We start from the raw sequence: 27,040 nt of genomic DNA on the forward strand, positions 1-27,040 counted from the left end.
TGGTCTGACCAGGCTACAATCTCTATGGTGGATTTTAAGATAGCACTCTCCTCCTCTGCTCCCAATAGTATATAGTCTATTCTTGAGAACGTTTGATGCGGGGGAGAGTAGAAGGTGTATTCCCTGTCCTCTGGGTGTGTTGTGCGCCAGGAGTCAATTAGGTGATGTTCTCTTAACAAGCTTCGAAATCTATCGCCTTGTAAGTGGCTGGGGGGATGGACATTCTGTGCCACTGAGAGCCAATCCTTTTCTCTTTCTGCCACTACATTGAAATCTCCCCCGCAAATCAGGGTGCCCTCTCGCCAGTCCTCTAGGAAATCGAGCAATGGTTCGATAAAGGTGGACTGGGCTTGATTCGGGGCATATACAGAGCAGAGAGTAACCTTACGTGTTCTCATCCTGCCTTTCAGAGCTACGAACCTGCCCTCTTTATCTCTATGTATGTGGTCTATTTGGAGGCTCAGGGATTTCCTATATAGTATTCCCACCCCTCCTTTCTTGCGCGGGCCTGATGCCCATATTGAGGCTTCCATGTCCCTGCCCACAATTTTACGTTCTTCCCCTTGGGTGTATTTCGTCTCTTGGATGAAAAGAATATCAACTCCGGATTGTTTAAATTGACGAGTCAACATTGATCTTTTTTGAGGGGAGTTGAGGCCCTTAACATTAAGGGAACCGAAGACGATTCCATAAGTCCTAGCCATACTGACCAGTATGGATCTTGTGTTGTGCCCCATTTATCTGTGGCTTTTGAGGTAGCTTTATTTCCCACACCGGTTTTTGGTTGTTGCCATATTGAGGAGGTCCCCCCATATGTAAAGTATTGTAACATTTCAATTTTTCTGTTCTATAGGATTGCTTGTTCCCCCCTCCCTCCCTTCCCTCCCCTCCCCTGCGAGATGCTCTCGGGAGCATCCCATTTGTGTGGGAATGAGACGCCCTTTTCATAGAAGGGCCACCCTAAAGGGGCCCCTCTCCAGCGATATTGCATATTTTCAACCTAAAACTTGAACAATTAATGCGGCCTGCTTAGTGCAACTATTAACTTATATGGGTCCATGGCCTTAACTTTTACATGACAAATGTCCAATCAACTATTAGCTTGTGGTGCTGAGGTGGGCAAGATCGAAGCCGGCTTTCCCTCGTGGGCCTCGAGAGTTGCTGTACTTATGCATTCCATCAGTGTTTCTCAAGGAGTGTTAAGTTTTTTGAATTTCCATTTGGATTGCGCTTGTCCTCGTCGTGGTGGCTTTGGTGCTGAATCGCGCAATGGGCCTGTTGGTTCTCTTCTGGGCTCGGAATTTGCATCTCTCCCCGAGACCTGCAGGTGTTTTAGAGCTCTTTCCGCTTCCTCAACCAACGTGAGCCTGAACTCCTCACCATCGTATTCGAAAGAGAGCGAGAAAGGGTGTCCCCAGCGATAACGAACTCCCTTTTCCTGCAACCACCCCGTTAGGGGCTGACATCCTCTTCTTTTAGCCAGGGTCATTGCGGATAGGTCTTGAAAGAGTTTAACCTTTGAGCCCTCGAAGTTTATGGTGTCCTTGTTTCTTGCCTTTGCTAGGATTTCTTGCCTTTGCGTGTAATAGTGGCATTTAACAAGGACTGAGCGGGGTCCGCGCGATGGGCCACCCGCTCTGTGTACCCTGTCGAATTGCATTGCTGGAGGGTTTTCACCCTCATAGAGAGATAGAATCAGGGATTTTATTTTGCTTTCCAAGCTGGTTGGGGTTTCCCCCTGCGTTTCCTCGAGGCCCATGATTCTTATATTGGTTCTCCGCTCCCGGTTTTCCAGATCGTCTATTTTGGACTCTACGTCTCGTTCCTTCTGCTCTAGGTCTTGGAGCCGAGCTTCGTACTGCATGGTGATAATGTCCCCTGATTGCTGGACATTCTCCACGGCGTCCAGCCTATCTTCTACCTTGGCCATTTTTGATTGGAGGTCTGTTACAGTTTCTGTGAGGCTTGTCTTTATCGACCTGATCTCCCCGAGAAGGAGGCAAATGTCGGATTTTGTGGCACTATCACGGTCGTTCCCTGGTATCTCCGAGGTGCTTTGCACTTCATTCTGCTCCATTGCCTCGTTTGGGCGACTGAACCTGCGCAGTGTTGCCAGGGTGGATGGATCCAGTTTGTGCGTGGAGTTTGGTAGGCGTTTGGTGTTGTCTTGGAATGGGTGGTGCTCCCACTTGCAGTGTTTAGGGTGACAACGACCGGGGCAGTGCGTTGGTGCTTTATTGTCTGAGAGCGTGAAAATCTCCCTGTGCTCTCCAAGTTCTGTGGTGGCGGTGCGATGAATCGATGGGAGGCGTTGCAAGCAGGTTCTCCTTCTTTTTTTTTTTTAAAGTATATCTCTATACTTTGTGCACACGTGTCGCAGTGGGTTGAGATTACTCTGCGAGGTTCTCTGGGCGTTGGGGTTTTGCGCCACTGTACGAGAGTGCTAGTGCTCTGTCCATGCGTGTCGCTGGGGGTCTCCGCCCAGCTTGTCGAAGGGTTTGCAGCCTGAATGGAGCCAGGTGCCAAGTTGGGGTGAGATGGCCACCGGTGCTTTATTATTTGAGTGCGTGAGAGTATCCACACGCTTCCAGCAATCTGTGGTGGCTGTGCAACGAGTTAACGGATGGTGATGCCAGCTTTGGTGCAGGCCTCCCTTTTCTTAAGTGTGGCCCTCATGCTGGCACAGCGAGCACCGGGACTATGAGTATTTGGGGGCTCGAGTTTTGGTGTTCAGTGGAGTGCTCTTCCCTGTGTCCTGCGCTCGCTGGACCAGCCCTGCAGGGATCTCCCAGGTAACGCGGAACCGCAAGTCTTTCGCTACGTGTGTCGCCCCTGGCCTGTTTGTTAAAGGGCATACAGCGCGACCCGAGCCGGGAATCCGGCTAAGGTGGGATGCACGCCTCTAGCAGATCCGTGGGGGGAGGGGCGGATGGAGCTACGGGAGCCCGTTCCTCACTTTTATGGGCTTTCAATCGCGCCCTCCCGCACTCCTTATCGGGTGTCCCTTGCGTTTCTTTTGCTGCGGCCGGATTGTGGCTCGTGGCTGCAGGGCACTTCGCTCTCGCCCGCCTCGGGATGTTCTGAATCCTCGGCTTCGATTAGTCGGCCGCCATCTTTGTTGTTGGTGTGACGGCTTCGAGCGTTTTTCTTCCGGGGCCGCGTTTGCCGGGAAGATGCTTGCGATTCTTCTCCAGACTTCCTCCGCTTCGTCCCTAATTGTTCATGTTCGGTCCCGTACACTTTTCGCGTTGCGTTTGTTCCTTCTTAGGCGAATTTGTTCAGCATTCGTTGTCGCTGGAGAGGGAGACACGGGCTTAGGCTGCCTGCATGTCTGCGCCCCCTGGTGGTCTCCCGGGATACCTTTTTAAGTTTACATGTTGTTTGGCACCTTGGCCGTTTGCGCCCCTGACAGCCCCCAATGGCAGCGCACATCCACTGGTGCAAACTGCCTTTGATAGTGGGGGGTGGGATGGATGGGCCGGGCGGCGTGCAGAAAAGGCACCGGAACACTGCTGAATGGAAACACACTTATGTGGATTGCAGGGGCGGGGTCTGCTTCGGGGGAGGCCTGCCTGGAGACACGGGGTCTGAGGAGGCCATGTGAGCAATGGCCCCTGGGCGTGGGATACCTTTTTAAGTGTACTTGTTTGGCACCTTGGCCGTTTGCGCCCCTGACAGCCCCCCATGGCAGCGCACATCCACTGGTGCGAACTGCCTTTGATAGTGGGGGGTGGGATGGATGGGCCGGCAGGCATGCAGACAAGCCACCGGAACACTACTGAATGGAGACACACTTATGTGGATTGCAGGTGCGCGGTCTGCTTCGGGGGAGGCCTGCCTGGAGACACGGGGTCTGAGGAGGCCATGTGAGCAATGGCCCCTGGGCGTGGGATACCATTTGAAGTGTACATGTTGTTTGGCACCTTGGACGTTTGCGCCCCTGACAGCCCCCCGTGGCAGCGCACATCCACTGGTGCGAACTGCCTTTGATAGTGGGGGGTGGGATGGATGGGCCGGGAGGCATGCAGACAAGGCACCGGAACACTGCTGAATGGAAACACACTTGATTCACTTAAGAACTGAAACAACCATTGATAAAAAAATGTGTTGTGTTTTATTTGGTTTCTTATTTTGATGGCACAAAAATACTACACATTGTAAAGATCTGGTTGCAGCTCGGCGAGGGAAAATCCCCTGTACTGACCACTGTCGCTGGGGAAAGTTTGTCTAATGGCGCCAACGACACAGGCGGGTATTACTCGTCGAACGTGGTGTTCAAGCCTCCCATGTAGCCACCATGTGTACGAACGATAGGCCGCCAGCCGGTACCACCTATGAAAGGGAAAGATACAATCTGTTTTTAAATGACCAAGATAAGTGTATTAAACCTTGGTTGTCAATGACAATTCTTGTATGCAATGGCATTTTTGCCAGGACAAATGCTAACTAGACACTGCACAATATTGAACGACTTTTATGCGACTATTACTAGAGAATTGCAAGACTAAACGGATATGACAATGATATCTTGAAGTTACGAGAATATAGGGGACAACCGTGAAATAGTAGTGGCCTAACTGACATCACAACCAGACTACACTTCCTCGTTACTTGGATTACGAGGGCGAACTGTTGCGCGAAGTTCGTGCATAAGCACCATCAAAATCCTCAATACGGACCGTGTGAGATAGACTGCCGTGAAGTCTGGCAGCTCGGTAACGCATTGCGGCTGTGGATCGCCTTGCGATATGCAGGACAAGCATCCTGAGTTTTCTCGGCAGCAGCAGTTCTCCACCTCTGTTGGCATTAGCGCACACCGATTGCAGGTACACCAGGTGGAAATGCCGTCCATGCGACTAGGCCCAGGCTCTTCATCTGTTGAAACGTCTGCCCAACTGTTGTCCAAATCCCCATCGTCTACAGAGCTTGCGCTTTCCAGTAATTCCTCCTCGGAATACTCGGGCTCGTACAGGTAGGGCACTATTGTTGCCATTTTGTGGTAAAGAAACGAAAATTTATAGCGGTCGTACTGGTATCTGTTCACACGGGCTACAAGCAACAAAGGTAGCTGACCAGAGCACAGAAACGAGTCACAGAATACTCAAAGAAATACAGCGAGAGGAGTGGAAAAGAAAATCTGCTGTTGTGTGTTGTGAAACGCTCTGTTTATACTTGTCAAGGAAAGAGGCTTCCTGCTGTTTCCATGGCGACACATCATTAGCTGAGGCGCAGAGAATGTTGGCACGAGACGTGCTTTGGCGTTGTGAAATGGGCGGTACGCGTCTAGTGATGTCAGGCGCAGGGGCGGGGGATATGATTTAGTGCCGCAAACGCAGGTCACACAGGGCGATGCGGCAAGTGATAAGATTATCACAAAATGGCCGCGCCCTGCTGCCCGATTTTGCTTGTGTTCAACAGACGAAAACTCAGGTAAGGTGCATAGGAAATGTTTGTACGATCGATCGAATTATGATTAAAAGCACATGGCCGACCCATAGGGACAATAATATTTTTTGACCGAACCATTCCTTTAAAGAGTTCGGCTGAGTTGTTAGATGCCGCAGAGACGCGGGCTTGGATGTGGGCTCTCTTCTTAGTTCGGACAAGGAGCCGGTATTGCCTTTGGAGCAGGCGGCAGGCCAGTTTGTCAGACGATGTACAAGAAGCCCACCATTTCCTCTCAGCCACCTTACACTTGCGTTTAAGGGTAGCTAGGCCGGAGTTGTACCAAGAGTTGCACTTAGCATTGGGCTTCAAGCGGATCCTCATGACAAGTGCAAGAACATCCGGAGTATCAGCGATAGAAGAGTAGTGCATGGGAAGGGCTGTGTCAGGATGTGAGTCAGCCAGGGAAGGGGGAGAGAAAGTGACTGCAAAAGCCTCAACTGACTCACATTTGAGGTCGGATGACCGAGAAGGTAGGTGGCAGTGTTGGAGTTGGCTTGGCTTTAACATATGTATGTTTTTAAAGTTCTCTGCTTTTATGATCTTGTGTCGAAATAAAGTATTTCTGACTGACAGTATACAGAGTAATATCAGACGCACACATCGCCTCTGAGTTTCTCAACTGTACTATTAAGGCTTAAAGACAGAAAGTGAAAGAAAACATGCATAAAAGGTAATCTGCTTGTAGTGATTGTGTCATACTGCATGCAGCTTTTCGTGCACCCCTTTAATTTCTAATCATATTCTCACTTCTTGGGGACACAACAAAGGCAGACATTAGTGACCCCCTAATTACCCGCCCATTCTCATCTGCATACCTTCCCATTTTTAATGTTCTGCTTATACAAAAGGGATGCGTTAAAAAGATATTTGACAAGCCCCATTGCAAAATCCTGTACCATCCTGTTTTGAACTTTATGCTTAAAATGCAAAAGTAAAGGAAAAACTCAGTCTGACATTGGAAGATAGTCTCAGTATCTGGATGGCTAGGACGAGCTTATCCTACTCCCTGAAAGCATGGATGCCCAGGGTATCAGCCAGCTTCACCTACCCCAAACAAATCTCTGGAGGCGGATTTAGCACCAGTGGCATGCATCTAAGATTTTCTCACCATGGGTGCAGGGTTCTGTGGCAGCCCTGGCATGGGCTTTTGGTTTCACTTCAAGCTGCATCTGGGTAAACAATAAGCTCATCTTCTCGCCAAGAGCTTGGAGAGAGACTTCTTGGACTACCATTTGTTGAATTTAGGATCTGGTATTCAACATTTCTGGCATTAGCCATTGAGAAAGCACAGGCAATGTACTAATAATTGGGTGCAATGCTAACATTTTGTAACTCAGAAGAAGCTAAAATGATGACACCATCTCATAGGCTGTTGCTGAGCTCCTTCCTGATCTATTCGGAATGGTGTAGATTGATGTCGGTCTATAGAATATCTGGTATGATGGGTAAGCCAGCAGATGGCACTACAAAGAATGAGGGGGTTCCCAAAGACATCAGGTTATATATATTTCGCATGGACCAGTCTGTGGAAATTGAAGCCTGCCAAAGGGATGTTCTAGCTTTGACTGTAAATTGTGAGAAGAGGTTGCTTTAGGCCACGGGTGCACAAATCAGGGCCCGCGGGCCAAGTGAGGCCTGCCATGATTGCCTTTCTGGCCGGCTGAGGGTTAAAGGGCCACAAGCAACAACAGACTGCCCTCCATTAGGAAAGTCTTCATTGCCAGAAACAATATTGTCCCTCTATTGGTTCAGGGTATGGACTACATGGATGTATGTCTTACAAGGCACATAGTACTTGTGCTGGACCAATATTGACCCAATTGGACCAATACAGGAGCAGTACTGCTCCTGGTATGGCTAATAAGACTTGTTGACGGAAAGCGTTTCTGCCTCACCACTCCAGCCACAGTACTAGTCTGCAATGAGGTGCCGCTGACGGCCACCCATCTTAGGGAGCCTGTTTGCCTGCTGCCCACCTGACTGACATAAGCCAGCTAGTAAGTTCTTATTTGTTAGTCTGGGGGAAAGGGGTTAGCATATCCTTTGAAGGGCGTGGGAGGGTGTGTGTACATGCTGTGGGGCAGGGGACATGGAACATGCCATTTGGTGGGTTGCTGGGGCTCTTGCCATTTGGTGGAGAGGGGCGGGTGTGGGGTCCAGGGACATGCCATTTGGTGGGGGCAGGCGGTGGGTGGCGTTCTAGGGGCATGCCGTTTGTTGAGATAACACATGGGCCAAGGGACATGCTGTTTGTTGGGGGTTTAGGGGACATGTAACATGCCGTTTGGTCGTGGTGTGGGGGAACATGGGACATGCCATTTGGTGGGGAGTGGCAGGGACATGGAATAGGGCGTTTAGCAGGGGGAAGGGACATGCACTTTGGTGGGGTAGGGCACAGGATTTGCTGTTGGGTGGGGGGGCATGGGACATTCTATTTGGGGGAGCTGGGGAATTATGTGGAGCATGCCCATGCTGTATGGTGAGGGGTAGGTAGACATGGGACATGCCATTTGGTGGTGGGTGGCGGAACATGCGACATACTGTCTGTTGAGTGTGTGGGGGGACATGCTGTTTGGTTGGAGGGGATAGGGGGACAGGACCATGGCCATGCCATTTGGTGGGAGGGAAATGCTGTTTGGTTGGATCACATGGGAAATGCTATTTGGTGGGAAGTGGGCGGGACATGGAACATGCTGTTTGGTGGGGAACACAGTATTTGCCATTTGGTGGGGGTTGGAGGGACACGGAGTATGCTGTTTGGTGGAGGGACATGAGACACGCAGCTTGGCGGGGTGGGGGACCCGGGATTTGCCATTTGGTGGGGTGGGTGTGACATGGGGCATGTTATTGGGTGGGGGGGCATGGGTAGTAGGAGTTAGTAGCCATGCTGTTTGGTGATGGGAAACAGTAGGAGGACCAGGGGCATGCCGTTTGCTGGAGGTGGTTAGTGGGACCATGGCTACGCTGTTTGGTGGGGTGTGGGGGGGACCAATGAGCATGCCATTTGGAGAGATCTGCGGGGGTCAGGTGGACCAGGGCTATGCTGTTTGGGAGGAGCCTACTATTGCCCTACTTCTGTAATGTAAGACAGAATGTTACCAATAGGACCTTATGAAAAACATAAATGATACAAATGGAAAATACGTACAACAAAATGTATGTTTGAAATAGAAATAAAGTCTAGTACATCTCAACATACATATTCTTTTTCCATGTGTTTAATACAATTCTGTGGTTGGAAAAGCCTCCAGCCCCTCACCCACCAATCCACGTCCCGCAGTATGGAAGGTACATTCGGCCCTCTGCTAAAATCAGTTGTGCACCACTGTAGCTTAAGAGATAGGGATTGTGAGATATTTTGTGAACTATTGCTTCATTGCTCAAAATCTATTTTGGGTATGTTGATGTTACTTTACACTTGCGTTCCTCTAATTTGGGGACTGGAGTTCTTTTGGCTTTCTATGTGTTCTCAGAACCCTATGTGGTAGGGTAGTTCCACTTTTTATGTGTGCTTGGTATCTTACAGGAGGACACACTCTTTCTGCCCTCGCTGTGGGGTATCTTTCCCAGGGAGGGTTTGGCAACCTATGCTCAGTTATGGCGTTTAAAAAAGGGGACCCCAGAGGTTGCCCTAGAAATACAAACTGTAGAGGGTTTAAGGTTTAGACAGATGGACTATTGTGAGAGTGTCTATGCAGGAATTCCAATGGACAACTATAAACAACTCCAACTGGTCTAGAGCTGAGGCACGCCCAACTTTAAATCCCTACATTGGCTCCAGATAGAACAGAGAGTAAAATTCATAATACTGTGCATGTACACATGCGTGGCGACTGCTGTCTTTTTAATGGAAGGGGCATAAATGTTTGCCTCTAACATACAGGAGCGACTGAGCGTGGTGAGGGAGCCAAAATCAACACACATAGGATTCCGGGGGCTTTTCCCCCTGAGAAAATGTGGGTTAAATTATGTTTGCTTTACCCTTGATGCATGGTAAAAAATAACATTCCACATAAGAAAGCATAGCTAGGCTGGCTGAACCCCAGTATACCTGTCTAGCTATGTCATAGCACTCATCAGGTTCTCATTATCCTTTATCCTTAATGTCCAGTATTAATGAAAATACAGCCATAAGAGGCTCCCCCGCACAACATATACTCACTCATTTACCCAGGCATCCATACATTCATACAACATGTACTCTCTTATCCACCCAGGCATTCAATCATTCAAACAGCATTCATTCTCTCATACACTGTCATATTTATACAACATATACTCTATAATTCATCCGCACATTCTTACATTCACACTATATATACTCTCTCATTCACCCAGGCATTCATAAATTCACACAACATATACTCTCTCATTCAACCAGGCATTCATAAATTCACACAACATATACTCTCTCATTCCCCCAGGCATTCATACATTTACACAGCATATACTCACTCATTCACTGAGGCATTTATACATACAAAGAACATATAAGCTCTCGTTAGCCGGTCGGATAGCACAGCGAGTAGAGCGCTCACTTTGACATCTGTGTGCAAAGCCTGCCAATGCAGATTCGATTCCCGGCAGGGCCAAACTCAGCCTTTCATCCTTCCGATGTCAATAAATGAGCATCACACACCGTGGGTAATAATGAACAGTGCCCAGATGCCTGAGGGTTCGTTGCGTTATTTAAATGCTAAATTATTATTGAACCGTGCATTTAGGGACGTTGAAGACACATACAATCTGGGGGTGGACAGTGGACACCTTGGGGACTTTGCTTTTTCTTTTTATTTATTGTGTAGGACTGAAGGCATCTCCGCGCCTGGCACAGTGTCTATTGGGTGTGGCACCAGGCCATGCAGAGTGGGCACTCTGGGTGTGTTCTCTGTCCTTGACGACCGTGCATTTAGAGTAAGATTACAGCCAGTGTGTACAATTCATTGCTGACTGGCTCACAGTTACAGGTGGAAATTATCTGTATATTAAATGCAAACACGGGTGTCACGCTCTATTAGTCAGAATGAACAAGAACCGAACAAATGCATGGCCCTGCAGCGTGACAGAGGCCATTTTGCAAATATAGTGTGGCGTGTGAGAGGACAAAGGGAAGATGGTAAGGAGAGGAAGCAAAAAGGGTGAGAAGAATGGTGAGAGAGTGGCGTGGCCCCAGAAGATGGTGGTGGGGACTCTGAGAGGGAGAGGCCACAAGTGACACTCTGCACGAGATGTGAATCACTGAAGATTGGAAGTGGAGCAAGAAAATGCAAAATTAAGAGAACAAATTATGATGAGGATTGAGGAATGCTTTTTGATGTAACATTTGCAAGGTTATAGAAAATGAAACAAATATGCAAACCGTATAAAGGAAGGCGCCAAAAACTATGGGGAAAGGGCAGGGAGAGAAGAAAAAAAGAGGTTAAAAGGGAGATATAAGGGAGGAAGACATTGCGGCACTAGCTCCTACTGCACCTCACCCAGCTGTTCCCCAGTGCTGCCTCTAAGTGTCCCCAGTGTCCAGGCCACTGACGACTGAAGCAAGTGACGCAGTCCACACAGAACACAAAAGAAAAAGCTCCCCAAGCCCACACCAGGCTCCAGGGGGCAGGCTGCCACCGTCAGGCAGCCAAGGGCACCTATCACAAGTGCAATTTCATACCTACTCTCACTGGTAGAGTTTCCTCAGATGACCACTGAAGCCAAACTTGCCTCGCGCCCCTTCTGTGAGGCTGCGCAGTGCGCTCCTTTTCCAGCCTTCAGCTTGAAAGTCGGTACCTACACTCGATACTGCCAGTGTTGCCTGTTATATTTCTGGACAGTTTGCCACAGTGTGATTGACGTGGACCTGTCTCAAGAGAACCTGAAAATCACATGTTCGCAGTATTTGGTTGAAATGGCTGCAACCAACACCACAAAGAATGTTCTAGTAACCTTGTCTCTGTAAATCTTGCTTTGGTTATGTTTTTAAGACTGGGTCATTAGCACTTCAAATGGCAAACTGAATCACAAAGAAAACCTATTTTTAAAAGATTTAAAACACAGACTGGTTCATGTCTGCTTCTTTGACGAACATAAACCATGTTTATTTTTTTGTGTAATGAAACGTTTTGCACATTATGCATATCTGCAAGATACATGTCTGTGCCAAACAATGCTCTCAGGCAAGTGCCTTTATCACAGTTCCTTCCAGGGTGTGTCTATGTCTTGAAGGTAGCGCAACCTATAGGGCAGCTTGCACAGATCCCAATTTGCCCAATGTAAAGTGTAAAATCATAAAGATGTCACTGCTTTTAAGATAACATCATATTGCATTGTATTAACATCTGAGGCGGCCCTGATTCTGTGGCCTGCTGGATCGAGAGCGGGTGCTTTAAGAAAGCAATGAGACAAGGATTTAAAACCGTCGGTTAGCCACAGATCTTTGATGTCGTTACTTAACCCAATGAGCTAGGCTGGGGTAATACGCGTGTGGAGTTCTGTTCATTTTGCAAGAGTACATGGGCACGGGAACCAATGCCTACACCTTTCCCTGAGTAGAATTCCCTACCTGACAGACAAGAAGCCGCTTCCTTGGGTGCGTAGACAGAGAGCTTTCAGAACTGGCCCGGGATGTGCACAAAAATAACTGCTAGCCGAGTTGCCAGTCAAATTAGCAGTGAGGCTGTTCGGAGCACCCTCAATGGTAAATTGAATGGCAGGCTCGGTTTGCCTATGAGCCAATGCAGCATTGCACTGAAGGACACCTCCCCAGGACACAAAAATATATACATCTTTACAAGCCATTACACACAAATAAGTAGTGAATACTGAAATGTGGGCTACTTATTTGCTGTGGCGAGCAGCATTGAAAAAGGAAGTAGGTCTTATTGCACCTACTTTTGTGTGCGTGTACGCTGTGTGAATTGTTTTTTCTGGGGGCCATTACTCTGCTTCATTAGGAGCCGAGTAAGTACTTTAAATGCTACACATACAAGAAGTTCTTTAAAGTGTACTTTAAAGTGTGCTGTTTCCTTCCTATCGGACAAGTGGATAAGTTAATGGTTAATATTAGCAGGTGTGGTAACGTATTTTATTTCCACATTTTCTAATAGGAAAATGGTTGGACTTTCTGAAAATGTGCAATATGGGGCCACTTTGAACATTATTTCCAGGGCCGCTTTTGGTTCCCTTTCCACCCCTGAATAATAGTAAGCCTCCAGTCTTGTCAAAGAATAATAACAAAAAAAACTCCTTGTTTTTTTGGAAACCTGTTTAACACTTGTATATGTTTGCAGAACCGGATGAAAGCACCCCTTTCCTAGTAAAGTGCATTGTTTTTGTAATATTGAAGGTCAAAATGATGATATACTGATATCGAATTCTCAAGTGCTAAGGGTGTGTATGTTCGCCTTTAATTCCTGTAAGGAATCATTGCAGCCTTCACCCACTCGATTTATAAGCACTCTGTGGGACTCATTACGAGTTAGCACCATGGCTGCCTACAAACCGGGCTCCATTACCGGGTTCCTGCAATGGGGATTTACCGGGTCATTCCGACATAGGAGGACCCGGTAATTCCTCCTTGCAGGAACCATTCCCCATTCCCATTTGAGCCCCCATAGGGCTCAATGGGAATGGGGAGGGAGGTAACAACGGGCACATTACAAGTGTCCCGTTATTCCCTCCCTCTTCCCCTCTCGGGAACCCGGAAAAGACATCTGGTTTTACCAGACGTCTGATCCAGGTCCCGCAAAGGGAACCTCGTAATCAGCGCTCCCGTAATGAAGGGGGCCGGGCCCGTACCGGCCCCCTTCATTACGGGAGCAGCAGGGTTATAATGAGGCCCTGTGTGTCCTTCACTGAAGTCCTGTCAAAAACAAGCAATGACAAAGCCGCCCGTTTTTGCTTGTGTTTAAGTATTAGACATTTGCCATCCACCGCTATTAGATGTCCAGGTACTTGCACCATTCTGCACTTGCTACCATCAATGGGCAGTTAATACCACTATGGCAAGGCCTGGCAAGTGCCTTTGCCATGCCTACATAAAAGCCTAAACTGTTAACATTGCCAATGCTTTGTTTTATTTTCCATAAGGCATTCCTTTACATGTTTTATTTTTGTAGTTTTAAACTCTTATTGGTACATTTAATTGTAAACTATGTGGATCTGTAACGGAAAACGAACACATGAAAATGCAGTGTGATCACTTTCCGGGTGCTGCAGCGAGGCAGGTTCCAGTCCCATCCCCAGCCCCACAGCAAGGTGAGAAGCAAGAGTGCTGTATTAGTCACTGCATCGCTCTGCCATCCGCGGCCTAGGATCTTTGCCAATATTATACACCAGTGTGAAGCCACAATGGTCTAACTAGATTGAATTCTTGTCCAAGAATTTGACCTTTGTTACCTGTACAACTTTATGTATAGTTTTCTATTTCAAAGGAAGCAACCCATTGTTCAAAACAATTGAAGACGATTAGAAAGATCAATACGATTGGACGTTTGGGAACACCGAAATACCTGTGAGTCTGTCTGTGGGTGCAGCCTGTGCTCTAAATCAGTGTTAGGTTGTTTCTGCAGTATATGTGATCCTCTGTGAATGTTCAACATCGTCTGTTTTATTGTAACAGGAAGCCGCTTGAAATACATTCTGTGGATGCTTACAGTGCAATTACTAAGATTTGTGCCTCTTCATTTGCAATGCAAATTACGTTGCCGCTTCAAAATGGCTGAAATGTGCACAGACATATTCTCTGGGGGGGGGGGATAAATGCCATTATATCCCCCCCACTTAAAATTGTAGGGGGGGGTTGTCCCTCCTGCCCCCCATGTCCTACGCCCATGCATGCATTCATACATTCACACAACATACATTCTCATTTATGCACTCATGCACGAATACATAAAAATGAGCATTTCCACATTCCCACTTGCAAGAATGCATACATACAAACAGCATAGACAACACATTTCACTTCCTTCGCACCTTCAGCACACCAACACCGACCGGAATGCCTGCCCCATGCCATGCAAAGCATGCTGGCTGATGGAAGAGGCAACATGCTCCTGCTCAAGTAGCGGCGGGGATGAACTGCCTAGGCCATGCTGGTCTCTCATTATTGTGTGCTCTGCAATGAAAATAAAAACATAGTCAGTGTGGCGCGCCCTACTTAGAAGAGGGAGAGGGGAGAGGGGCGCCACTTAAAGGATAGTTCCGGGACTTTTTTTTTATTGTCCCTACGGGTCGGCCATGTGTTTGTAAGCATAAATCGGTAGATCGTAGGAAACTTTCCTATGGACCTTACCCGACTTTTCGCCCATTATCGCACTCGAAATCAGCCTCCATTTTGTGATAATCCTATCATTCCGCCGCATCGACCTGGCTCACCTGCCTTTGCGGCACTAAATCAAATCCCCCGCCCCTGAAACAGACTTTATCAAAACATTCATATTCCCCGCCTCTATCCGTGACGTGACTGAGCTGCGTAGGCAAACGCGCCCAGGCGTCTTCTACGCGACTCCACACAGACCCCGGAAATCAACACAGATCAGCTCACAATACAGCGCACCACAATTCGGAATATGAAACTGTACTTTGAAATCAAACCGCAAGATTGTAAATGTGGTAAAGTACATTTATTTGACATCAAATGTTTAGAGAATATTCAGCGATTTGCATTTTTATTTGCTCATGTTCCAAAAAGTTCGTATTGAGGAACGCGATGGTCCTTTGCTGTACACAGGGTCTTAGAGCATCTCACAATACAGCACCACAATTCGGAATTTGAAACCGTGGTTTAAAAGCAAACGGCAAGATTGTACATTTGGCAAAGTACGTTTATTGGACATCAAATGTTTAGAGAATATTCAGCGATTTGCATTTTTCTTTGCTCTCGATCCAAATTAGTTCGTCTTGAGGGAAGCGATGTTCGTGTGCAGTACACAGGGTGTTGGTTTACGATAAAAATAAGCTCTTCGGTCGCACTGATAATCGCATGGCTGTTCCAACAACGAGGCACTAGGCCACCACAACGGTAGGTATGTTGCATCTAACCGTTATATGTATGACTGCTGCATATATGGGTTCAACGGTTATGTGGATTGAAGGTGTGCGGCCAGCGTGAGGGAGGATGCTGGCCGAAGACATGTGGTGTGACAAGACAAGGCACTGGAAGGCTATTCAACGGAGACACACTAGATTCATTTAAAAAATCAAAACAACCATTGTTAAAATATATGTTGGGCTTTATTTTAGATTTTAGTTAAACATAAATAATAAACATTACACATTGTAAAGTTGAGGTTGCAGCACATCGAGGGAAAATCCGCGGTATTGTCCACTGTCACTGGGGAAATGTTGTCTAATGGCAAGTACCGCACAGGCAGGTATTACTCTCCGAACGCGGTGTCCGAGCCTCCCGTGAAGCCACCAAGTGAAGCAACGATAGGCCACCAGCCTGTACCACCTGTGAAAAAAAAAGATGCAAACTGTATTAAACTGACCAAACTTTCTTATCAATGTCGATTCAGGTAACACATGTCATTTTTCTTAGAAAAAAATTATATCTAGAAAATGCACTATATGGAACCAATTTACATGCGTTCGAATGATATGTAAATGTAATTTTATATGTGGGAGACGACCATGAAATAGTGGTGGCATCACTGACATCACAAACAGAGTATACTTACTCGTTACTCGGATTACGCGGACGAACAGTGCCACGAAGTTCGTGCATAAGCACCATCATCATCCTCAACACTGTCCGTGAGAGGCAGGCTTCCCTGAACTCTGGCAGCTCGGTAATGCATTGCGGACTTTGCTCTCCGCTTTCTGCAGACTTTGCTCGCTTTCCGAAATGTAGGCCAAGCACCCGGAATTTTCACGGCAGCAGCAGTTCTCCTCCTCAGTTGGCATTAGCTCGCACCGATTGCACGTGCACCAGGTGGAGACGCCGTCCATGCGACATGGTCCAGGCTCTTCATCCGTTGACTGGTCCTCCCAACTGTCGTCCGAATCCCCATCGTTTTCGCGTGCTTGCCTTTCCAGTAGTTCCTCCTCGGTGTACTCGGGCTCGTACATATACGGCATTATTGTGGCCATTGTGCGGTAAAGATAGTAAAATAATTTACAGAGATGGTACAGGTGTTCACACGGGCTACAAGCGGCGAAGGTAGCTGACCAGAGCACTGAAACGAGTCACAGAATACTCAAAGTAACACAGAGAGAGGAATGGAATCGAAAATCTGCTGCTGTATGTTGTGAAACGGTCTGTTTATACTTATTGGGGAAAGAGGCGTCCTGCCATTTCCATGGCAACACGTCAATAGCTGAGGCGCAGCGATTGTTGACACGAGACGTGCTTGAAATGGGCAGTACGCGTCTGCTGATGTCAGGCTCAGGGGCGGGGGATTTGATTTAGTGCCGCAAAGGCAGGTGAGCCAGGTCGATGCGGCGGAATGATAGGATTATCACAAAATGGAGGCTGATTTCGAGTGTGATAATGGGCGAAAAGTCGGGTAAGGTCCATAGGAAAGTTTCCTACGATCTACCGATTTATGCTTACAAACACATGGCCGACCCGTAGGGACAATAAAAAAAAAGTCCCGGAACTATCCTTTAAGTATTGACAACACATTCTTAAACTTCTTCAATAAATCACATAGTCCCTTTGAATTGAGGCAGTTAAGTCATATTTCAGGTGCAGGAAGGTGAAAGGTCTCTAGGCCGCAAGATACCCTTGTACTGAACTGGTGAACACCAAGATAGATCGTTGTTGCCAACGGGGTCAGCCCTCTTGCACTCCTAGCAGGGCTGTGCCCTGATTTACATTGTAGTTGAGCTGTTTAAGTCTTCAAAAGCACAGCAAAGAATCTTTTATATATCAATCCACGTTTCTATTACCAATTGATTATTCAAATGGCAGTGTGAACGCAAAGACATGTGCGAAGCAAAGTTCAGAATTAGTTAGCCATTTATTTAATACAATTAAAGTAAAGCAACCGGGGTCTGCATGGTATCCCGTGAAGTTTGTAAGGCAGGTACAAATCAATTTGAAAGCCCCCAGATTTTCTAACAAAGTTAAGTATTCCAGAAAAACATTATTTCAAAGAGACACTGTTTCAGAAAAAGAGTAACCATATGTTAACATTTCACATAAGGGTAAATGTCTGCCCACCTGCACGGTGTGTGTTCAGTTGTGCTGTGTTGTTCTAAACATGCAGTGAAGAATACACATCTACCAAATAATGTACAAGTGTCAAAAAACTTAAAGGGTCGAATGTCCAAATAAACTCAAATCGTTGTTAAACAACTACAGCCAACGCGTTTCGAACTGTTAGTTCATCCTCAGGTCATTTGAGATAAGTGTTCCCAATTTGTTTGTTCATCCTGTAAATATAACATGTTTATGTCCAATTCTGTTTCTCAGTAAAAAGGAATAAGACTAACTAAATTAGATTAAAGGTACTGACGTTAATCTTTGTGTCGGTTAGCATATTGTACGTATGTATACCTATGGAGAAAAAAAACACAGGGAATCCATTGTAACGTGCATATACAGAAATATTGTCAACTCGAGGAGAGATTTTTCTCTCCTTGCCCTTGTCTGTAACATCGGCAGGTTTGACCGTAAAGAAATATATTAAAAGATTTTTACTCACCCGCTCCGTGGGAATTGACATCCCTAGATGGCAGCCCACTGGCTTCTCAAAGTAAAGGGCACAGCTTAATCGGAAAGCCGCCCTGAAGGAAATCCATTATCTATAAGGGATAAATGGATAGCAAAGAAGGGCCCCCTTCTCACAGCAACATTTGTGAAGGTGCCATGAGTGCCGCTGGACTGAGTTTAAGGTGGCAGGTTTGAATTCAGAGGGATACTCTTATGGAGCAACCAAGCCACTGAAGACATACCCTTTCAATAGCTAGGCCACCATGTGTGTACAGGGTATGGAAAGGTTCCAGGGTCAACTAAGCAAACTGGAGAGGGGGTGGGCACAGGTTCAGGATCTCAGAGTCTGACTGAGCTGGGCTGAGGAGGAAAGGAAACCACAGCCATCTGGGCCATAAAGTGATGGCTATCACTAGGGCCCTCCCCTGAATCTTCCTCAGCACCCATGGGATTGAGGGAAAGGTCAGGAAGGAATAGCTTTCTTCCTTTGGCCATGGGCATAGCAGTGCATTAACCCACCATGGAGATGCCGTGGCAAATCGTTGTAGTAAATGATCCTGCTCTGAGGCAGAAAGATCCACGTGTGGATCCCCGAACCTCTGAAAAATTTGTCAAAACACTGATGGCTGAGTTGAAAGGACACTGAGGAGAGGAACGTGTTGCTGAGGAAATAGGCTTGTATATTCTCCTTCCCCCAGAAGGTATGCTACTATCAAGAAAATAACCCTCCCTTCTGCCCACTGAATATGTTGCCATTCAACCTCCTTTAGAGGCAATTTATGGAACACTTGGGTGCCTGGTTCTCGATTTGGACCGAAGCGCTCATCTGAGGAGACAAGGTGCAAAATTAAGGAGGGCCCCGTAAACGGCTGTCAGCTCCCGCCATGTGGAGGATTGAAGACGCTCCTTTGGAGCCCATTTCACCAGGACTTCTGCATCCTACAGGTTAGCTGCATCTGCTGTGAGGATTTAGGATGCTAACGGGACTGGGGGGAAACCCTGCCAGAACATGAACATGATTTAGGAACCATCTGACACTGACTGAGGAGAGGTGGCCAAGGAATCAGAAAATCATACTGCTCCTTCCCGAGCACCAAGGGTTTGAAATGGGCCTGGGCCCAAGGAATTATCTGGGTAGTGGCTGTCATGTCCCCCTGCACTCGCAACCATTGTCTGACACAGGGTGACTCCAGAGTCATGATGTTTCTAAGACTCTCTTGAAACTTCATCTTCCTGTCTTCTGGGAGAAACACACAACCCAGCACTGTATCAAAATGTACTCTGATGAATGTTAATGTCTGAGTTGGCCGCAGATGACGCTTGTCTCAATTGATAGGAGAGGCGTGAGCCTGGAGAATTTTGCACACCTCCTTCTGTTGGCTTAAAAAAAAAAGGAGCAGCAGCAATTAACCATTCATCTAGTATGGCAGAAATGGCTGTAACCATCAAAATAAATAACAAAGATAGAAAACGGACTTGGGACAGTAAATGTGCTGGTGTGTAATCATGCTGCACTGCTAAAAGCAGTCCTGTTTCCTTTGGTACGGATACAAGAACTAACATTTCACAAGATCAACGCATGCTTTTGCTTGAATGCTCTTGCATATGTATGCAAATGACTTGACTTATAATGGTTTTATGTTGAACTCTACCAAAAAAAAATGAACAACATTTCATTGGATCTTACAATAGTACAATAGAAGAGTGTGAACAATCCGAGATATCATTTGAGGTTTCTGCAATAATAGCTGAATTTACATTTGATGTTAAGGTCAGAACGTGTACCTTCTGTGATGTACAACAAACATCATCTTGTAGTCCCGAAAGCTGCACAAATTGTCACAAAAATGAGTCCAGTTCCTTGCCCCCGTTTCATCCCCCTACTGTGGTGCAATGCAAAAATGTGCATCGCTTCCTTTAGTTGTAGATATAATCCTTTGCCGCTGCATCTTTTTCAATGCCAAAAACCCTCTGCCGTTCCCAGTTGTCATGCACCTGTGACTGGAGCAAGTGTGGGCTGAAGGATATCGCTGGTCCCTGGTTGTGATGCTTCTTAAGTTTGTGCCAATCCTGATTCGCAATAGACAGTTTGTGCTTCCAGCATATTGCTTGCCTCCTTCACAAATAATTATTTAAACAGCATAGGCGCTTCTGCAGCCAATCCATTGCTTCATGTCAAAGACGTGGTTGTTCCCAGTGAGTACAATCCATGCTAGGGGATACACGTTGCATGTTCTGCATGTATGGAACCCCGGTGTGAGTTCTGCACCCAGGTGACTGGTAGGCAATTTGCTGCACAAGGTTTGAGCTTTTCTGTAAATAATAAATGGTTTATCCTGGATGTAATGAAAAAGATCCATATTAAATTTGCGCAGGTTCCAATGTTTACTGAGTAATTTGTATGCAGCATGGCTTTGCACAGAGTCTTTTGTGTTGAATGCAACTTTGTCTATTTTAGGCGAGCATTGGCGTGTTTTGGCAACAGTTAGTTTTCTCAACATTGTTCTCTTTGCTCTCTTAACTGCTGCATTAAGTGTTTCTATAGTTACATATAATGACGACCATTTCTTGACGTTGATAATTTTATAATTGGTTATTTATAACACGCTTAATACCCACAGGTTTTTAAGCGCGGACCCGGGTTCGAACCTGTGTTACTCTGCATCGTCTTGCTTCAAAGGAGAGCGTATTGCCCCTGAGCAATACCTGTGTCCTGGCTGAAGCTGAGTGTGGCCCTTATGTACTAAGTGCGCTTGAAGGCCATGCAATTGACAGCTGTGTGTGGTATAAATCCGACTAACAAAACATAACACACTCTCCCTTAGCGATGTTATCAAGAAACATGCTTCTTGTGATAACTTTTGGAAGACGAGATAGAGTTCACTTCTGTACGTTTTCTAAAGGTCATAGTTTCAATTTTGTTCTGAACAATGAACATTTCTACATTTAAAAATTCAAAACGAGTTTTGTCAGGGCAAATGTTTTGTGGAAATTGCTGTCATGAAGTCATTAAGTGCATAAGTGCATAGTCTATGAACTCTTGATCAGTACCCTAGTGGTCCACAAGGATGCCCTTGATGTATCATGACCATTTGTTAATTTTATAAATGTTATTTAAACCTTCCCGATCATAATGCTACTATCTGTTCAAACTGGTCCATGCAAATGTTGACTAAGGAAGGACCTTGGCGCCCATAGCGATTTCTCTTATCTAACACAATAATTTACCATTGAATGTGAAAGTCGTTATTCAATGTGATGTCTCACATGTCCAGTGCCTTCTGGTGAACATATCTGGCTGATTTCCCAGCACGAAAGAAAGAAACTGCATCTTTTGCAAGTTGGTGTTCAATTGAGGTCTAGAGCACTGAAACACCAAATGTCCCTAAGCAGCATAGCTCTCTTCATGCAACATGATATAAGAGTTACTTAGAAAATGAGGGCCCCTTGGAAGGCAGCTAGGGAAAAAAGGGACTCTAACTGGCCCAGGGAAAGCAGCCTGGGGAAGGCTGTAGTGGCCATGGGCAGGACAGCAAGTGGCAGAGGCCTGGGTTCTGAGGGAGCCTGCATCCTGCTCTGGGATCTGACCGGCTGATCTGATATCTTTCTTTATTGAACATCGATCTTTACTCAACAAATTCTCAGAAAGCTCTGACTTCACAAAAAAAAGATATTTCTCCAGCTAAGGCCTAGGGAAAAGGAAATCTGGGAACCTATCAATCAAGGAAGTTGTAACTCTTATTTCTACATGCCAAGAAGCCAACACACGTAGGAGGCCCAAAGGGATTTTCTTGCTAATTCCAGGCTTCCCACACTCTCTGCTCTCAACCTCCTGTGATGTTAAAGAACAAGCCAACAATTAAATATATCCAAGTCATTGGGCCTCATTACACGGTAGGCGGTAGCCATGGCGCTATTAGCGCCATGGCTACCCCCTACCGCCGTCGGAGTCCGGGTTCCCGGAATATGGACTTACCAGTCTATTCCGACCTTTGCGGGACCGGTAAGTCCCCATTCCGGGAACCCTTCCCCATTCCCATTCGAGCCCCCATAGGGCTCAATGGGAATGGGGAAGAAGCTAATAACGGTACCGCAATTTGCGGTACTGTTATTAGCTCTGGGGTCCCTCAGCGGGAACCGTCCATAACGCCTGGGAAGACAAACACGTTAAGGAGGGGACCCGCTGAGGGCGGTAGGGGATTACCAGCACCAGTGCCCTTACCAGTGCCGGTAATCACCTACCGCCTACCGTGTAATGAGGCCCATTGTCCATTAGCTGTATAATGCCCAATCAATTATTTCCATTGTGTACCAGGCCTAAACTTGAAGCGATGCACTGTGGGGCCATGGAATACATACAAAAAGAGACTAGTGTGTTTGGTATTTGCACTCCTTTTCTCTTACTGACTCCACAATGTCCACCAGTTGCTTCTGCCCCCTATCACTTCTCTCACCCGCCTTGCTGCGGGCTTACTCTCCAGGCATTGCAAAAATATTCAGGTCCTTCTTTACCAATGTAAAGATTAATCAAGAAAGGGACATAAATCCCAGGAATCAGCAAAGAGGAGCAGCATTTCTATTGGCTCTGATCCTGCAGAAATTTGTTTTGGAAGTTCTGTAATACATTTAGAAGATGCAGCAAGATCAGCTGTGGTTATATAGAAACAAGGTGTTATTGTACATTTGCAATTACAGAGTCATTGGCCTCATTACGAATTCGGCAATAACCCTTGCCACCGAACTCGTAACACCGTTCCGCCACCTGATACACCAGTGCCACGGGACATTACGGGATGTCAGGCTGCAGGAAGTGTAAGTCCCCATTCGGGAATGAGGACACGGAAGAACCAGCACTGTTGCTAACGGTGCCAGTGCTTCAGTGAAAACCATGCGTGCCGGTCTGCCGGCAGCAATGGCCCCTGCAGCCTTATTTGTAGTCTAGCGGTCTGGAAAGGGTGCTGGAAAGCTGCTACCGGCACCTCTATTTCCGGACTGAATGTTTCACCATTTTACTGCTAGGAAGTATATAGGCATATTTAAAAGGGTTTAAAATATTTAGCTAGACTACATTTCCACGGAATAGTCCACTGCTACATGAATTGTGGCCTTTAAACAGTTAAAACATGCATGTGTCTTAGTGTGTGTGTGTGTGTGTGACTTATAAAGAAAATTAGGTCTATTGAAGAAAAAAACATTCTTGTTTTCAACATAAACACAATACTCTATGTTCCATGAAGCCAGTCCAAGTAGAGTATTGCTGTGAGCTCTGGCATTAGTTTCGCCCTATAATGGTTTGAGATTGTCCATTTGGCTACTGTGGTACACTTCAAAGCAGTAAGCCTTTGCTGCAGGCATCTTGTTAGAGCAAATGCACTTTGAGGTGGTGCAAATGCGGTTCTCTTTGCCCAGCTCTGGCCCTAAAAAGCTCCTTCGGCTCGCAAACTGTACACACATCTTGCCCTGCATATCTCCTTCAACATGTCACCAGTGGTTGCTCGCCTGCATGTGAGTCACTGTATCCTATGTGTTTTTCAGAGGAGCTGGACAGTCAGAAAGTGCAGCCAATTCTCATTATATGAAATCTGTCCATTGCACATTCTCTTATGTTCACCATTCATGAGATTCAGGTTGTAACCAATATTTTTTCAAATCTTCTGCCTTGGTTGATCTGTTTCCATTCCTCCATTTCCTCCCTCCCTTTAACCTCTAGTGGCTTTCGGCTCGTGGTACGACCATGTGAAGGGCTGGTGGGAGAAGGCCAAGGAACACCGCATCCTGTACCTCTTCTATGAAGACATGAAGGAGGTGAGTGCTGTGGCAGATGCTCTGATCCCTCGCAAGCAATGTGTCCCGTACAGTGGGACATGCTACTCCTGGTTGAGAGCTGGCATGGGAACCCTTGCATCAACTTGCAGACTGGCACGGGTGCTCTGTGTAAGACTTGTGACTGGGTGCCCTGTCAGGTGGGAGCACGTGGACCTTTTCTGGCTGGCTCTTCCTTTAGCAAACTTGAGGGAGACTTAGGAAGAGCCTGACTCGTTTCGAGCCATGCCAAAAGCCATCAGTGCCCTTTTGAGAATCTACTTAATCCCCAGCAACCTCTTCTGACTCTACTTATGAAGTGGAAACAATGCAGCCAGCTGGCCAGAGCGGTGACATCCGACTCTCTCTAGCGAAAACAAAAATGGCCATCCACACACTTTTATTCCTTTCTGTAGGTAAGTAAGAATCTGGGACAAAATAGTTCTTAATACTTCTGAAATGTCACTACCAGATTAGCCCCTTATTGTGTAACCTACCTCCCTACTTACCTATCCATCACATTCTAAGGATACCCTCCTCTACACGCACTATATTTTGAAATCCCTCTCCATGGCACACCAGATTCTAAATATCCTCATCTTAAAAAAGTACAACCCGTTCCCGTTGAAGTCTTTTCATACTGTGTCCTTGGTCTTTGACTCTCCCTGTCCCATGTTAATCTTTTCCCCTGCATTCCCAAGCAGCAGACAACCCATTACACTCTTGCCAGTGACCCCACTTCCATCCCACTCCCTGCGCCTTCCACACCTACCACTACGCTGCATCCATCAGCCCACATCACTTGCTGATCATTTAATGCGGGGGAGAGTATCCCAACTCCAAACTAGTTCCATTCAGTGTACGAGAGACTAGAAGTGTCGGATCTATGTGATCAATACGGAAAAAGAAACGGTGAATACGAAGATATCAAACAAATAAAGTACAGCTGGGATATAACCTTGTTGTCTGCACCCCTCCAAATTATAGGACGGAGCGCTGCATGGGAATGTGTGGATTGCAGATGCCCCCTAACCAGCCTTACGGTCACAGTGAGTAGGGGAGAATAGGACTACCGTCACTGTGATTCTCCAGCTCTCATTTTTTTTTTTTTTTAAATATATTTTATTAGTTTCATAACAAACGATAACAAGAAGAAAACAGGCATCCATGGTAATGGTTGAGCATATCAGAAGGTAAATCCCCAACTCCCCCCCATCCCTCCCTCCCTTCCCCCTCCAAGACCACGGTAAGTTCTATGTTCATCATGAGTCCATGCCCGGGCCTGGGTCACCTTCCCCGGTTATCTCACCCTCCTGTGATTCTGGATATAGCAGGGGTACTGTTAAGGCCACCCAACGGTGTAGCTCTTCGCTAGAATCAAGTCTCTGCACTTGAATTGCAGTCTCCCATGCCGCAGTTTCCGCTGTGATCCACTTTGTAAGATCTCCCCACCATAGGGGCATAGGCGGGCCTCTGGGGCTCTTCCACCCCATGGCTATACGCCTCTTGGCAGTTATATAAATAAGGTATCTGAGCCTGTTGAGGGGTTTGTTCTCCCTGCTGCGCCCATACCTGCCCAGGATGCATGCCGAGGGTTCGTCCACTTCAATGACAATGTCTGCACCAGCCACTCTTTCCCTCACTTAAGTCCAGAATTCTCTGATCACTGGGCATCCCCAGAACATGTGGGTCATGCCAATCTTGGGCTCGCTGCATTTGGGGCATGATTGGGTGGTCGCACCGGTAAATCTGGATATGGCTTCCGGGGTGAGGTACGCTCTGTTCGTAACATACAGTTGGATGAGCTGTAAGCGGGCGTTTCGGGAGACTTTTTTGTGGTAGTGGGTTATATCACACCAGGCTTTGTCTTCAAAAACCAAGTTCAGTTTCCCATTTGTCCCGGCATTTGAGGTCATCTTTGGTGGAGCCCCATAGTAGGGCCTCATAAATACGTGAGGTTTCGTGGCCCCCCTCGGCGGCATTAAGTATTGTTTCGATACATTCATTTTCATCATTCAGGTCAATAGCGACAGGCCATCTGCTAGTCAGGGCCTCTATGACCGCTCTGTGCAGTAGGAATTGCCCGGCCGGGAGGCCAGTGGCGTCGCAAAGGTCCGGAAAGGCCAAAACCGTCTGTTCCTGGATTAGGTCCCCAAGTGTGGCCACCCCGAAGGGCTCCCATTGTGTACGGGTCTCAAGTTGCCCCCAGGAATGGTTGGACATGAGTGCTGCAATGGGGATCTGTGGGGAGTACGGGTCTTCGGACCCGACCAGTTTGCAGGCCCTTTTCCAGAGTCGGAGTCCCAGTTTAACGAGGTAAGGGCAGTGTTCGAGGGCACTCTTCTTGGTCCACAGCAGGTCCCTAAGTAATAGCTGGGGGAGGGCCGGCTGGAGGAGGCGGGTGTCAGTTGTGCTTTCGTCGGCCATCCACCGCACAATGTGTCTCAGCTGGCTGGCTAGGAAATAGAGTTCAAAATTGGGGATCTTCAGCCCACCCCTCTCGTATGGTCTCTGGAGGGTCTCCAATGCCACCCTATGCCTGCCTCCCTGCCAGAGGAAGCCCCTACAGAGCTTGTTGAGGTCTTTAAAGAACGCGGGGGAGATTTAGAAGGGAATGTTAGTGAAGTTATGCAATAGACGGGGCAGGGCGACCGTCTTAAGGAGGCCCGCCCTCCCAGCCACTGAGAGCGGGAGCCGCCCCCAAAACTCCATGGACTTCAAGAGAGAGCTCTTGGCCTTTACAGTGTTAAGTATATGTTCCGTGCCGGGGTTTCGATGTATGGTTATCTCCAAATATTTAAACGATGTCACCTGCCATTCGAGATCTAGGGGAGGGAGGGACCCATAATAATCACTGTGTAGTGCGGCCAGGGGGTAGAGGCAAGATTTACTCTTATTAATCTGGATCCCGGTGTGCTTGTGAAAGCTGTCCAGGGTTTCGAGAATGTAGGGTAGGAGGTGTTCAGGGTCCTGCAAATATAAGAGGGTGTCGTCCGCGTACATAGAGACGAGATGAGTTGTCCCATCTATAGTGATGCCCCCATCTCCATATTCCTGTCTCAGGAAGGCTGCTACAGACTCGGCGGCGATGATGTACAGCATGGGGGATAGGGGGCAACCCTGACGGGTGCATCTGTGTAGGGA

General features: G+C 47.1%; 1 protein-coding gene across 2 annotated transcripts in view; it reads left to right on the plus strand.

Moving 5' to 3' along the window:
* LOC138581035 (sulfotransferase 1 family member D1-like) overlaps positions 1-27,040 on the plus strand; it is a 209,974-nt gene that overhangs the window by 136,182 nt on the left and 46,752 nt on the right. For both annotated transcript variants that reach the window (XM_069652059.1, XM_069652060.1), the window contains one exon: positions 23,805-23,899. In XM_069652059.1, coding sequence (XP_069508160.1) covers positions 23,805-23,899 — 95 coding nt within the window. The remainder of the gene's footprint in view (positions 1-23,804; positions 23,900-27,040) is intronic.

Source organism: Ambystoma mexicanum, chromosome 3p (assembly GCF_040938575.1).
Source record: "Ambystoma mexicanum isolate Mex_15411 chromosome 3p, UKY_AmexF1_1, whole genome shotgun sequence".
Lineage (NCBI taxonomy): Eukaryota > Metazoa > Chordata > Amphibia > Caudata > Ambystomatidae > Ambystoma > Ambystoma mexicanum.